Consider the following 14,940-nt stretch of genomic DNA (forward strand, 5'->3'; position numbering starts at 1 on the left):
GCTCCTTGTAACCCACAAATTGTTTTGGGGCAACAGTTGCAAACACATTTAAATGGCATGTTTCAATGTACACATGTGGAAGATGCTTGAAAGCTATTTCACAGGAATTGCTAAACCTACATTATTTTGCTCTCTGCCTAACACTTTTGTTCTGCAAGCTGGAAATAAACCCATACAAAAACAGTAATAGGGAAGAGTTGCAACTGGTACTTGATTCAGCAGACACTGATTTCTATCACACAGTCAGGAACTGTAACCTTCTGTAACCCTAACCCATGTTACAAGAAGGAGAAAGAAAAAAAAAAAGGAGCAAATTCCTACTTCCAAGTGTCATTCTTTTATTGCAGCAACATTTCAAAACATTTTAAAAAATAAAATTAATTAAAACCCTTTGACTTGCTGCCATGAGTCACCACCTCACAGTATGCAAATCACTGCCCAGACAGCTCATAGCCTATTAGAGACACCAGGAGGAGGACTTACCCCAAGCCTGAGTCCTGTGAGCTACATGATATCAGGTAATGTTCATAGCAGGGATGCTTTGAGAGCTGGCAGACTGACCAGAACCTCATTCCTGGCCTTAATTCCTGATTTTGATCCCTGCCACTCTAGTCTTTGGCTGCCTTCCTTGCCTTGCTCCAGTTTTGCTTTTTCCCTGTCCCAAACTCTCCCTGGAAGAGATACTTCCTTGAGCCTGAACTTCTGCCTTGTCCTGTAGCTGTTACAAGTAATTTGTCCAACATCAAGAACATTAGCTTCTGACCATGGTAATTTTCCTCCTTCTTGGACTATAGCCCTTATGATCTCCTTCAGCTCTTGATCTTTGTTCACTTTCACCCTCTGCAAATTCATCCCAGACCTGGCTGCCCACTTCCTGACCACAACAGCTATTTAGCGTTGCAAACAAGAGGCAGGAATTAACAGGTTAGGCAGCTGACTCACGGCAGCAACTCAACATCAGAATTGGAATCAAAAATTTTGAGTTTCTGGGCCTGCACTCAGCCCATCAGCCTCAAACAAGACATCTTTAAAATACTTCCCCTTTCTCCCTCATGGCCTCAATGCAGTGCTCAGCTGCCTGAGCTGTATCCAGGAAGGTTATTTTGTCAGTGACAGCAATGCAAAATGGACATGGCTGCAATCTTCATTTTTCAACTAAGAAGCTGAGGCAGGAGAGAGAATTCTACCTTTAACTGAAAGAAATAAAGTATGCAACACAGAAAAATGACACCAATATTGGCTGCTTACTCCCAAAAAGTATTTGCTACCCCAAATAGTCTGCCATTTCATTCTACATTACTGAAGTTTTAAAATGAAAATATTTGCTAGCTGCTGACTATTTAAAAAGCTGGGAAAACAACCTGATATATATATTTAGAGCAAATAAAATCCTACAGTTTTAAGAAATTAAAAAAGCTTCAGTGCACTAATTACATGACCTGTAGCTGAAACATTGTTCTGATGTTTATCTTAGCCTCTGCATGGGCAGTTTTCCCTTGCTGTTAATCCCATTAGCAGCAAAATGGACTAAGACTTTGAATTCCTCTGTTCTATTTTTTAAAATGTTTAATTGCTGAGTTACTTCATATTGGTGACATTTTGCATTTGACTAGTTTCTTAAATAATGTAACTTATTCAGCTACAAAACTTTATCTTCTTTACAATCTAAATCTGCTTCCAGACAGATCAGTGAGTGCAAGGTGTAAGTAAATAGACATGGTAAGTCTACATTTTGTTATGTTCTGTGAAATAAGAGAAACAACTCTAAATAGCTTTGTTCTTTCGCTGTTCATGGATTTTTAGTTTTAATTTATGAAACCTTTTAGTGTAAATTAAATAAGGGAAAAATAATGACAAAGGAAAAGGCCAAAATAGCGATATTCCTCTTGTATTTGTTTATATCAGATAGTGTGGAAAAGAAAATAGATGAAACAATGGGAAAAATTAACATTCAAAGCAAGTATTAGAATCTGCTTCAAAACAGTAAATTCTAACACTTACACTAATCCCTACCACATAGTTAATCGTAACATGACCAAATTATTAATTTTATCTTATGGCTTCTGCTTAAAGTTCTAGGCCTTGCAAAGACAGAGAGGCAATAAAATTAACCAGTCTTTCTGGAAGGGTCTTGTCATTACATTCTTCTTGATTCTCTTGTCTTCAGCACCACATTTCTTTAAACGAGTCCAACACTCCTACTTTCAGTGTTCCAAATCACAGTCATTCTTCTGTCTTAGAGGGACTGTCAACACATATTCTAATAAGCCAGAGTAGAGGCTGTTGAATGATGTGAGGCAGTCCCTCTCCCTGGGGCTAAATATGCTGCCTTCACAACAGGTATGGGGCCTGCTGGCTAATGCAGCAGTGACTGGGTTTCTCACACAGCAGTAGAGCACAACTGTTAAGGTATTTAGAGGCCCCTTTCCAAACTGCCTTTTTCATTTACTTAGTTGAGAGTGTTAAACATCAAATAAAATGTACACTTCAATTTTCAAACATGATGACAGCTTCTAGTCTGAAGGAAGAACTGTGAGTGTTGTCTTTAGGACTCCACTCCCAGTCTGCCACAGATTTACTAAATTATAACAATCATACCATTTCATCAGACTGCTCCACACTGTATTCAATGACTACTCAGAGATTTCTCAGAAGTGCTGAGCAGTTCCTCTTTTTTTAATTCACAGATAATGCATTTTTTAAACAAATATATTTTCTTCAGGAATATTTTTCAATGTGTCATGATTTGCTAAATTAAATTACCAATCTCTTTTCTTCCTCTAAACTTTAAGAGAAAAAATGCCAACCTACAGAAGATATTCTTCCAGCAATGATATGGGATACTTTGGATCTCGGCTTTAAGCCACTTGGGTTGGTGACTTCAGAATTCACTGTGGGTCTATCATATGGAAAAGTTCCAAGCTGGCTGTCTCAGCAACATTTTATTCCAGAGTACCATTCAGCTCTGTATCACCTTTCATTCTACAGAATGTACATTTTAGCCACTTGTGAGTCAGGGATAAAATGCACTGGCGGTTGACTGACCATGTAACATGCTGGTTTTCCTTTATACAGCATGTGCATATACCCTTTTTTCCTCTGAGTGCAGCCATTAACAACATTTCTTTTCTTGCTTCTTTATCCATTCCTTAGCACCCTAGCCTCTTCCACCACTTCCCACCTTGGGTCTGGTTCCAAGCAAAGTTTACAATTATGACTTTTTCCCAAAGGCACACTAAGTTCTAACAGCTAGAATAGCAACTCATATGTCACATGTCATTCATGGCATATGTAAAGATTTTCCTTAATACTAACAATAAACAGACATGCTGTTACACACTGTTGGGCAGGTATTAGGCAAAAATATCTCTGAAAAATGTGGCCTCTATTCTGTGGTCATCTGTCCTTTCCATCGGTATTCAACCTAGGCCAGGACCTAGGGAGGCTGTCACAAGACAGTCAGGCAGACTCAACTCTGGGAAAGTTAGACTGAAAAAAACTACTTGTCCACCTGCATTTTTTTAGCACAATATAAACAGCTTATCTGAATACAGTATGACCCAATGCCACTTCATCTCCACAGGAAACTGCAGTCTAGAATACAAATGCTTTTGAAAGGGTCAAAGTCCCTCAAAGAAGTGATTTGGGGTCAAATTCTGACTTTCTATGCAGGTTACAGTTACCACTGATTTCAAAAGGAGTATGCAAATAGAACATGAAAAAAATTGGCAGTTAGCTCTGAGTGTCCCAAGGCTTTAAGTCATTTAAACATGGTTGCTTTTTTCCAATGCAGTATTAATTATCCTTCTGACAGTGACAAACAAGAAGCCCTGATCCTATGGCAGCAGTTTGCATTTGAGTTCTGCAATAATGGATCTGTATCAGAACATCAGCTCTAATACACAAAAGAATCTGAAATGAAACTCTCGTAACAAGAAGCATATTGTGGTCATCCTGTCCATCAACAAGCCCTTTAATCTTACAAATTTATTAAAATGCCACAGAGAGAGGAGATGAAACCAGATCTAGTGCTAAGAGTTAAGACTCACGGCAGATTCTTTCATCTGTTCCATCAGTGCAGTCCTTTACTCGATCACACCAGTATGCACTTGGGATGCACTGTCCATTTGAACATGTGAACTGCTGACTTGTGCATGTCCTTCCCGCTGCAAGAAACAGGCACTCAATCAGTCTTTTCCATCAATCAAGATTTTTTACGCAGAAAAATATTTTCCCTCTTCTTCTTTAACTACTCCATCCCTCTCACAAACAGTAGCATAAGATTTTCTCCCCCTGCACCCTTGTGTACTCAATGAGATTAAAGAACACTTGACAAGCACATGGCAGATAACATAGCTCTTTGAGGCCTTTTGTAGCCTGCAAGGTCACTGCTTTTCTCCACTGAAGGGGTTGACCTCTAGGTTAAAAATTACCTCCCTTTAGTTGTTCTGCCTAAAAGATTAAATTACCTGTTCTCACTGTTTTAAAGTTTTCTCTATTATTTTGTTTACTGGGTCAAAATCTGTCAGTAACCAAGTTACTTGGTCAACTAGAATGCCACAATGTAAACACAGCAGAGCTGGAGGTAAGGCACTGCTTTTTAATACAGCCAGGGCCTCAACAGTCAGGAAGATTTTACATTCATAACTAATAGAGGATCAAGAATTATTACATCTTTTTTCACGACAGCTGTTGCAGTGAAAAGGAACCACATAAAACTGTGCAATTCCACTTTGATTCCACTACAGCTAAATAAAGCTCTCTGTTCTTCTTAGGCAAATTAAAATCTGTGAAGATCTAGCTGAAGGACGAAATCACCGCTAACTTTTCCTCCCTTGTGCCACCTGAACATTTGTTTCTTTCAAACTCATGCTATATCTCAACACCATCCCAACCTATACATGGGTATCAGGTCTGCTGCTTTACAGAGACTCTATTCCTTCTTCTGTCAGCAGTGTTCCCTAAGTAATATCAGCCACTGGGATACTAGTGTCATGAGAAAAGGCAAGAGCAAGACAGTGAAGTAAAAAAAATTTATTTTAATTCTGCATGTGTGACTTCTGGAGCTGTTGGCCATTCTTCTCAAGAAAAATTTTTAACATTTCAAGAAGCTCCTCCAGGATTCCTATGCACAGAGATAGAACGTCCCTTTATAAGAATAAGGACAAATAGCGGGAGATGGCTCAAAACCAAGCAGCAGCAGCATGACAGTGCCACTGAATAGTTACTAACACTCATGATTAACCAGTACATGGAGAATGATGTTACAGTGACCTGGTTCAAAAGTCAACTCAGATCTGCTGTTCATTTTGAATTTTATATCTACAGATTCCTTAGTTAAAACATAACCAGCAGTTGTGCTGACACCTTCTCAGAGGAAAAGGGGAACAAAAGGCAGATAACCTTAGTTCCAGCTTTTCCATCCTCAGTGAGAATAAGTATCAAGATATAAAAGCACAAACCAAGCCTGTGAGCAAAATCATTCCAAAACTTAAACCTGTAAACCTCCCCAGAACCAAGGGGGTTAGTATTTCCAGAGCTGTTCAGTTTAAAGAAGTTATTAAAAAATTATACATAGAATCAAAAAGAAAGTAAATAAATCTTATCCCTTAAAAGTAACTTCTAATACTAGAAGCAGCAGGAAATCAGTTCTTTAGAACACTGCAACACTTGTTCTTCCCGTCTTATGCAATAAGGCAGAAAATGTAATTTGGTGCAATAATCATCTTAGTTCACCGTTCATCACTTTGGCACATACTTAGCTGTATGTAGTCCTTAAACTGCTTAGTCATGAAATTTGAAAATCAAAGCAACATATTTTATTACTACCAGTACTTATTTTGCTATTAATACTGAAAAAAAGAGCTTATGGCTATGGCAGTTAGGCTGCTAAATTATTTCTTTGCTCTAAAATATACAGATAACATTAAACACTTTAGTTTAAAACAGCAATTTGAACATGATTAATACACTGTTTAGCAAATTAAAGTGAAATACTAATGGGAATTATGTCCTAAGTTTAAGCTGTCCAAAAATAATGAAGGACTAGACTTTCATCCTATACTGGGACTTTTGGTATTCCTCCTATCTGAATATGAGAAAGAACAGCTCTGGTCATTTTAAATAATAATGCCATTAAATAGTATCACTAAAGATGGTACAAGAATCTTTAACAATCTAGTTGACTTCAACTGACTGATAATTCCTCTTTTTTTATATACATATACATTTCAAAATTTTCTAGAAAGTAATGAACTTTTTTTTAATATAATTCTGACATGCCACTGTGAATTTTGTGTGCAATGAATAAAGCAGCTTTTTCTGTGACTGAGATAGTGTTTGGACATCAGAGTATTATGTATATTTCATCATTTTTGGAACTAGTAAATTTTGTATCAACTGTAAAACTAATATGCACTGTATATTTTTCTCCTTTTTTTCTTTTAGATTAACTGATGTCTTTTCAGACATATTTTCTGTATTTTATCAATTTCAGATTATTTAATTTTTAGAAAATACTTTATAGACACTCTACTGCTAAAAGCTGTAGTTACAGCGGGCTTGTTTCTGTATGTTCTCAATATGCTGCTATGTGAATTACCTTATTTCACAAAGCTGGTATAACATTAGAATTTAAATACTTACGACATTGTTGATGCTCATCTGAGCCATCTTCACAGTCTTCCTCGTCATCACAAACCCATGACTGTGGGATACATTCGCCATCAGTCTGACACTGAAATTGATTTCCCTCACAGGTAGGTTGTGCTAGTGTAAGCAATGAAAAATAATGTAATTTCACAAACATATAGGAAAGCATTTTCAAATAAAACAATTAAATAAGGGAAAAGAAGACTTAAGGTTCACGTGTCAGTTGACTGTAACTTTCACTAAACACTGAAGCATTTGACAAACCAAAGAAAATGGAGAGAGAAGGGAGGGGAAACTGGACCAGCAGAAGGATGCTCAAAGGCAAAATTTAGTTTAGTGACCTTCTGTGTATGAATCTTCAGTTTTGTACTCTCCCCTGAAGACACAGGCTTGTCTAGAAGGCAGGTCACAACAAAACCTTAAGGGTCTGAACTGCCCTCTGTCAGAGCCTCTTTTTTCACTTATATATGGAGTTATGCTAACTTCCCTAGTCTCACAGGGGTCCGTTCAATTGCTCTCAGGCCACCTCAGATGCTCTACCCTTGGTAGGAAGAAGGCCTTTCAAAACAAGCTCATGACTCTTCCCTGTGAATTTATGAGGCAAAAGTGAGGGTCAGGTCAGAACAATCTGAATGTTGTCCCAGCTCCACTCCGTAGTTTTCAAATAGCCAAACAAAAGGGAGCCATTAGAGAGCAAGATCAAAATAAATGTTTGAAACTATTATAGCTTGTTCCATCCCTAGCTAATACTCCTGAGAAGAATCACTAGCACAACACAGTCCAGTTGAGAGGACTCTGCTCTTTATCATCTTTTTTTCTCAGGGTCATGTTTCTGCAGTACTGTGAAGTCAACTAGAAACACTTTGTGCTCAACTACCAATGTCAACAAAGCATCAAGGGAGAAAATTAAATCACTGTGTAGATTTAGAGTTGAGAAGTACAAAATTACACTAGAGGTAAAGTAATTAGAGGGATAAAATTGATCACATTCTACAGACAATGCACTTCATGCATACTTTTTTCAATTCCTGTTTTAAGAACCAAAGAATAATCTTGTAATATAGTTTTAACCTTAGGCCAGTTTTAAACAGTTTAAAACTATGTTCCTAGACACCTATGTGCCCCACTGCCTATAGCACATTAATATATTGTTTTTAAAAGTACAACTAACTGAAAAAACCTGAAAGTTTAATTTTCATCTTCCTAATTCATCACATGTATGAAAATGAGAACAACTCAACTTCTTGCTTATAGCTATAAAGAATGTAGTATGTGTTGGGGGTTTTTTTCAATCTTTCACAAAGTCAGTGTGAATTTTACCCACTCCTTGTTCAAAGTGCAACTACTTATTTCCAGCTGCAATTCAGAACTAAGTTGAAATAGCAACCTATAGGACAACACCATTTTGTTTTGCCGGTTTAAGGCATTCTTCAGAACTGCACTGGTTTTTGGAGCTAACTAAAGTGCTAAGCAACAGATCAGACTGCCAAGCTGTGTGAATGACCTCCAATTATTATATGGGTCAAGCAGCAAAGAAACAATCCAGTGTGAATAGAACCAACATAAATTAGTCTTTCTCACTCCCCATCAGCCAAGGGGCAAAATCTGGCACAACCTATAAGTGGGCTGATAACTGCACCAGCCTGCAAGACCTTGAAGAACACTAGAATCAATAAGGTAAAATGCAGGCGACTTCCTGAAAACAAACTGTGGAGTGAATTTCTTAATTTTCACAACCCTTTTAACATTCAGCTTGAGGGAATCTCTGTGCATTTTACAGCCCACCTAAATGAAATTGTCGCCCCTGAGCTGCTGGCACCAAGGATAACATGACCAACTCTGGACAACTAACCAAGACTCTACTTAAGGTGCAGTAGGTACAGCTTGTTGTCTAGGGCCTCAAAGATCTAAAGATTTGGAGCTCAAGTGATGTTGATGGTGTACATCCAATATTCAGGATTACTGCAATAATAGAATACAGTACTTTTCTACATCTACTTAGAACATCAGTCATCAAATTAAATGGCATTACTGGACACACAGGTTTTTCAAAGAAGGCTAAGTCATGTTAGAAGTTGAGCACTACTTGATTTTCTGACTACCAAAGCCAATGGACTCAAGAAATCTGACTCTTAAGCAGATTCCACAGTCATCTCAAGACAACTGAGTTTTCTTCCACTCCAATATTCATTCTCGTACCAGAGGTACAGTTCAGCACATTGAGATCTCAGTATTTTACAAAAAAGTTGCTATATAATTATTTCACTTACGACAACCAGCTTCATCTGTATCATCTGAGCAGTCTCTAGCCCCATCACACCTCCAGTCTGCAGGAATACAGCGACCATTTCCACAGCGAAACTGCCCCCGCTCACATCCTGTGGTAAAGCAGAGTGACAAGCAGGTTAGAAGTGCCAGCACATAAAAAGCAGAGTGCATTCCTATCACACAACTGTAATCTATCCATCACCTTACAGCATGGAAAGAAAGAAAATAATATTACAATACTAAAAAATATAAATATAAGTGTGTGTATATATATATATATATATATATAAAAAAAAACCATCTCTACATATCCAGTCAACCAAAACAAGGAAAGAACCAGCTCTAAATCTTACAGGACATTTCCCAGATAAATCACTAGAAATTTCCCACAATTTTAATATCTGTATGTTATACAAACAAAATAAACAAAACCAACCAAACAAACAAAAAGTTTTAGAGGAGCTAAAACTTACTACAGAAACCTGTTTACCAGGAATGTATCAGTTTTAAATTCACAAGCAGTATATACTTAAATAAAGGTAGGGCACCATTTTCCACATTATTTCTAAGGCTTAAACGTGCTAAACTTCAGTCATCCCCAGAGTCTCTGAGAATTTAAAATAATAATAATCCCCTTTGCTGAAGTGGAAATCTTGTTTCAGCAATGACTGCTTAAAAATACAGAAGGACCTCAGTTTTGTTTTGTTTTTTAATAATGGCCTAATATTTAAAATCTTTCCTCTGAAGTACAGGAAAGCAAGTCTTCAGTCAACATTTGAATAGCAAATAATTTTAAAATAAATTAAGCTTTCGGGCATTTATAGCTGATCAAAAGCTATCCTGCTGTCATACCCTACTGCTTGACCTACTAAGGATTAAGACCTAAAGATAAAGAAGCATTCATTCCCAGGTGTAAATGCAGCTGGATCAGGCCTTTATTAGAGTCGACTAATGAAATCTCCAATCCCATAGGAAAGAGCAAATGCACTGTTTATGGCCTTTCGTTGTGACTACAGCCTCATAAAAAGGGAGTGAACAGTTTTATAGGTCCCCAAAACAATGTGCTATAACATAATTAGGTTCAACAGAGCTCTGTTTCATGTTAATCTGTTGTCAGCACCTCAGAGAAGGGAACACTGAAAAAAACTGAGGTAGTAGCAAAGCCCAACTCTGAAGAAAAAAAAATCCTGTTTCCTGATTTAATTAATAACCATATGATAAAACTACATCTTTCAATTATTCTGAGTTATTTGTTCAGAGAAGATAACCTCAGTATACATAAAGAACAACCACCTACTTTTTGAATTCATGATGACATAACACGCTACCCTAACTTTCATGTAAAACCAGGCATATCAACACTGTCACATAAACATAGTTAAGTGATGTATTCCTAAGGGATATAGGCAAGCTACTTTATGCAAGGAATGTTCAAATCTGATTGTCTGGTACTGACATCCTGATTTATAATGTATCCTGCAAATGGTCAAAAAATTCACTTGGATAAATGGTGGTACGGAGTGGTACAGGAGTATGTTCACCCAAATACCTTCTATAGACTAATGCATGATGGTGGTTGGTGGTGCAGGTCTGGGGTTGGTGGTGCAGGTCTCTTATCAACTACCTTTAAAACACAACAACCTCCCTTGCAAAAATGACCTGAAGGAATGTACAAGTTCACTCTGGAATCCCAGGCCCTCTCGCTGAATTTTGCCCTACAAAGCAACATTTCCATATGAGATTAGCAGTTAAAGCTCTAATAAACACAACATATAAACCATCATTTATCAATCGGAATTGCTATAGAAAGCAAATACTAAATCTGCTCGTGTATTTAGTATTTTATTACAATTTCAAACTACTGGAATATTCATAGTCACTTATTTAAAAAGAAGTTACAATACAGAATTAAATCTGCATCCACATGATTAGAATTTTTGATGAAACAGATGCTTATAAACAAGGAACATGAACAATTTGCATATTATTGCTAAATAACAAGCCAAGAAAAATTTCAAGCACTATGTACAGCACTGCTAATTTATTCTATCTTGTATTAAGTTACTATCGTTAAACATACCCTTATAGTGATAAAAATGAGATAACACTGATAAACTTTTTAGAAAGCATTATAAACATAGCAGCCTTTGTACAGTATGAGAAATGGTAACTAAATGCTAACAGAAAACCTGCAAATCATGCAGTTCTACACTCTGTAATACTCTGCAGAATTATAGTTTACATTGCTCACACCTACATACAGTAAGTGCTGTATCAATGTCTGCTTATACAATCCTTCAGCAGACCTGTTATAATTCATTTAATTATGGCATTAGGCTTTTCAGATGTTATCTCCCATGCTTACTTATAACTGAAGGCAAAGAGCTCTGAAACACCTATAAAAATACAAAAGGCTGATACTTCAGTTATCACTGTTCTATATTATCTTTAGAACAAAGAAAATTATATAGCAGGTAATTATGTTAATTTATTAAAAAGGAAATCTTTGAAAGTAAGTAATATGGAAGAAGTAAAAGTGATTTGCAGTATCAAGGGCACTTCTCACCACGGTTCTAAAAAGCTTGTGTTTCAACTGTGAACAAAAACAGTTCTAATTTTCATACAGGAGAAAGTAATTAGAGGAAAAATGCATGACTATAAAAATTACTGCTATGAATATCCAGGAGAAATATTCAGAATGAAAGAAAAATAACCATGTCAGCAATAACCAAGTTTGTTACTATAGACAACTACAGAGACCATTTTCTCAAAACTTAACTGTACATATTCTGCTAAAAACAAGTACTGGAAACTTATGAGATTTGAAGAACTGTTATTTAGTTACTATGAATTTGGTTATGCATTTTAAACAGTATTAACTTAAATAAAAATGTTACCGTCATTACTCACACTGACTAGTAATGATCCACAAAGGAAGCATAAGGAGTCCAAAAGGACTATTTCCATTGGTATATGCTATGCAATGTGAGCCTGCAGCACCAGGGTTTCAGCAAGAGCAGGGACTGTCAGAAGACAAGGGGTATCTGCATGTTTATTGCCATTATCTGAAGCCTTGATTCACCGAAGGATTAGTCATTAGTAATTTTATGGAAGGTTTTGTTTTCAATAACTTTTTTTTTTTTTTTCACATGGCAAGGCAGCTCATGTATCTGTCAGACATTGCCAAAAATTAATACTAATGAGCTAATTTCCATAGAAATTCTGATTTACTCTGAAAGATGCTGCTAAAACCAGACACCTCTTTCAGGCAGAGAATCCTGTTAGCAGGATTCCTAGAGGAAATAAGCACCAAGTTTAAAAACAAGAAGTAAAACAATTAGTTTCCATCGTCATGTTTAAAATTTGCTAATAGAAAAGAATGTAGGTGACTTTTGAAAATTCAAAATTCAGAAGTGATTGAATTTTTGGTGTTGCTCTACTTTTACTATAATTCAGGTTTAGTCTTCTCATGGTGATTAGAGCACTACTAAAATATGGACTAAAAAATACATGGCAGATATTACAAATCACACCAGAACATATAGAAAGAAGAATCTCTGGGCATTAACAAAAATAATTTTTAAAGATAAGATCTGTTTCAACTGCTTAATATTCAGGGAAACACCAAGGAAAAATATATCACCTTTAATATAAACCAGTCTAGGACTGAAAAATCCAAACCAAAGATCAGAAGCATCACTGGAAACATATTGCCCAAAGCACTATTTCTAAGCCTCTTGCTATACTTGCTATCTTTCGCTTTATGCTAACTAGACTTTCCATAGTTCTCTGTGTCTGGGATTCTCTTCTAAGAGACTCCTGAGTGAATGTTTAAGATTCACAATTTGCTCAGGTAAAAACAAGAAGGCTAATATTACTGGCTCTGGGTAAGCTACTTGCAGAAAAATGATGCCAGGTAGTCATTTTCCACTGGAATAAAGCAACATAATAGTGATTTTGTCAGAGCAAAGACTGAACAAAACACTAACCAAACAAAATAACTTTTCTTGCTTTAAACTTATTAATAATAAATGTATCACTTACTAAAGGAAATAATGCAATACAAGCACTATTCAATATAATTACCTTATGTTCTGCAAGACAAGTTTTGCCCAACAAGAGTTGCCTGCGTAGGAATGAAGTATCCTAAACTAAAACACTGCCAAAGACAAACCCCACTGCAACTAGAGGATGGCAGTCAACCTTCACACCACTAATGATTGTTACTCACTGTCACACTAAGTCATATGGAACTCCAGCAGAAGAGAAAGAGGTTAACAGCTTCAGGCGTTTCACAGCACAGTGGTTTAACCCGTAGGGCTACAGTTTTCAATAGAAAGGCAATCCATTACAGCCTCTCAACCTCTTCTGTGCTTCACTTGCCCTGATATGTCTGTGTAGAAATATGTAGATTGAGAATTAGAGCTTAAATTCAATCCTCTTGTATTAAAACCAGAATTATAAATTTGGCTTATAATCGAAACCAATACTGCCTTACTCTCTGTCACTCTTTGCATTACTTTAGACTCTCTTCAGCTCCTCTCTGAACAGTTCTAGTCTTTTCTAATTCTTTTAATGCATTTTCTACCTGTCCATTCAACCTTGAAGTCCATCATACTTTTAACTTTACAAATCTTTTGAATTAAATTTGTCATCCACAGATTATGGGCATCATGACTGTCTATTCTGACTATACAGAATAGGCCAAAGCCCCTCATTCGATTTCTTCCTCATGCTCACAATACCTTAGAGATCTGCTAACACCTCTTTAACAGTTAAATTTGAATGAAGTATTTAAAGTAATAAAGAATGTATTAAGCTCAGGGCAGATTGTGCCACTCTCAAACTGTCCACTCAAAAATGAAACTTACACTGCTGCAATTACTTTACAGTTCAGGAATCACCTCTCAACAGATTTTTTGCACTTACGAGTAACATTCTTCAAGGCAGTATTTTTTCAACTGAACAGCTCCACCTTTAATATATCTTCAGTTTTTCAACAAGTAAGTGCAAATGAACTATACATTACAAGCCTCTTCCACATAAATTTTACAAAAAGAAACGTGACTAGCTCTCTTTTCCCCCTTCTGCTTTCCAACAAAGGGTACTCTTTGTTCCCTTTTGGCCCCCAAACAGAACAGCCCATTCCAGTGGCCTTGCAGATAGAAGAATCCTGGAGAATCACTCTCCATACACTTTGATGTCAGATTTTTGCCTAGCTTAATTCCATGTCAAACAACGCGATGTTTTGGAATGCTCAGGAAAGAGAAGCTGAACCTCTGGAAATTCCATCTCTGTTCCACCACACTAATGAGGAAAGAAGTTAAATCCATAGCCCAGGAAAAACCTTTTCTTATTCTTGTAAAATACCCTGTGATACCTAAGAGTGGTATTCTATTAGCGATTATAATAGGTAAATGAACAAAGATTTTTTTAAATTATAAAGAAAAAGAGTCTAATAAAATTATGCTAAATTTCATATACCTTGAGACAATATTTAACTTTCAGTTTTTCTGCACTCTGCAAACTCCATTATATGTAATACAATCTATTCAGATTTAAAAAAACACAGACCACGTGAGCATTTATACATGTCTCTAAACCAGATTATATTAGAGAAATAATTTTAACTGACAATATCAACAAAAAGACAGTACAGATGTGAGTCTGCATCCAATTCACATGACTGCAAGATCTCTGTACAAACTGATAGGTGGACAGGGGACTAGTCAAGGGACAATCTGAAGCAGAAGAGCTTCAGTGCCAGAGAGACAGAGTTACAATGTTAATAGGGAAGTATAGGATTCCTATTACTGAATTATCATCCAGTTGCATATTATAACTTGGTAGTTGATCAAGGACTCTTTGTGCCTTGCACTGTACAAACACTTAACAAAAAGAACGGTCATATCCTAGATAGTTTGAAGTATAAAGATGACAGGCACTTGAACTCACCTGGGTGCCCCAATATCAACAAGCAAGTTCCAAATGGTGCTGTTCTTCCCTTCACCAGTGCATATT

General features: G+C 36.6%; 1 protein-coding gene across 7 annotated transcripts in view; it reads right to left on the reverse strand.

Moving 5' to 3' along the window:
- The window catches only part of LRP2 (LDL receptor related protein 2), a 172,931-nt gene that overhangs the window by 100,478 nt on the left and 57,513 nt on the right, over nucleotides 1–14,940 (reverse strand). For all 7 annotated transcript variants that reach the window (XM_032989751.2, XM_042784253.1, XM_032989752.2 and 4 more), the window contains 3 exons: nucleotides 8,922–9,029; nucleotides 6,646–6,768; nucleotides 4,050–4,166 (listed from right to left, as the gene is read on the reverse strand). In XM_032989751.2, coding sequence (XP_032845642.1) covers nucleotides 4,050–4,166; nucleotides 6,646–6,768; nucleotides 8,922–9,029 — 348 coding nt within the window. The remainder of the gene's footprint in view (nucleotides 1–4,049; nucleotides 4,167–6,645; nucleotides 6,769–8,921; nucleotides 9,030–14,940) is intronic.

Source organism: Tyto alba, unplaced genomic scaffold, assembly GCF_018691265.1.
Source record: "Tyto alba isolate M040663 unplaced genomic scaffold, T.alba_DEE_v4.0 Super-Scaffold_7, whole genome shotgun sequence".
In the NCBI taxonomy this organism is placed as follows: domain Eukaryota; kingdom Metazoa; phylum Chordata; class Aves; order Strigiformes; family Tytonidae; genus Tyto; species Tyto alba.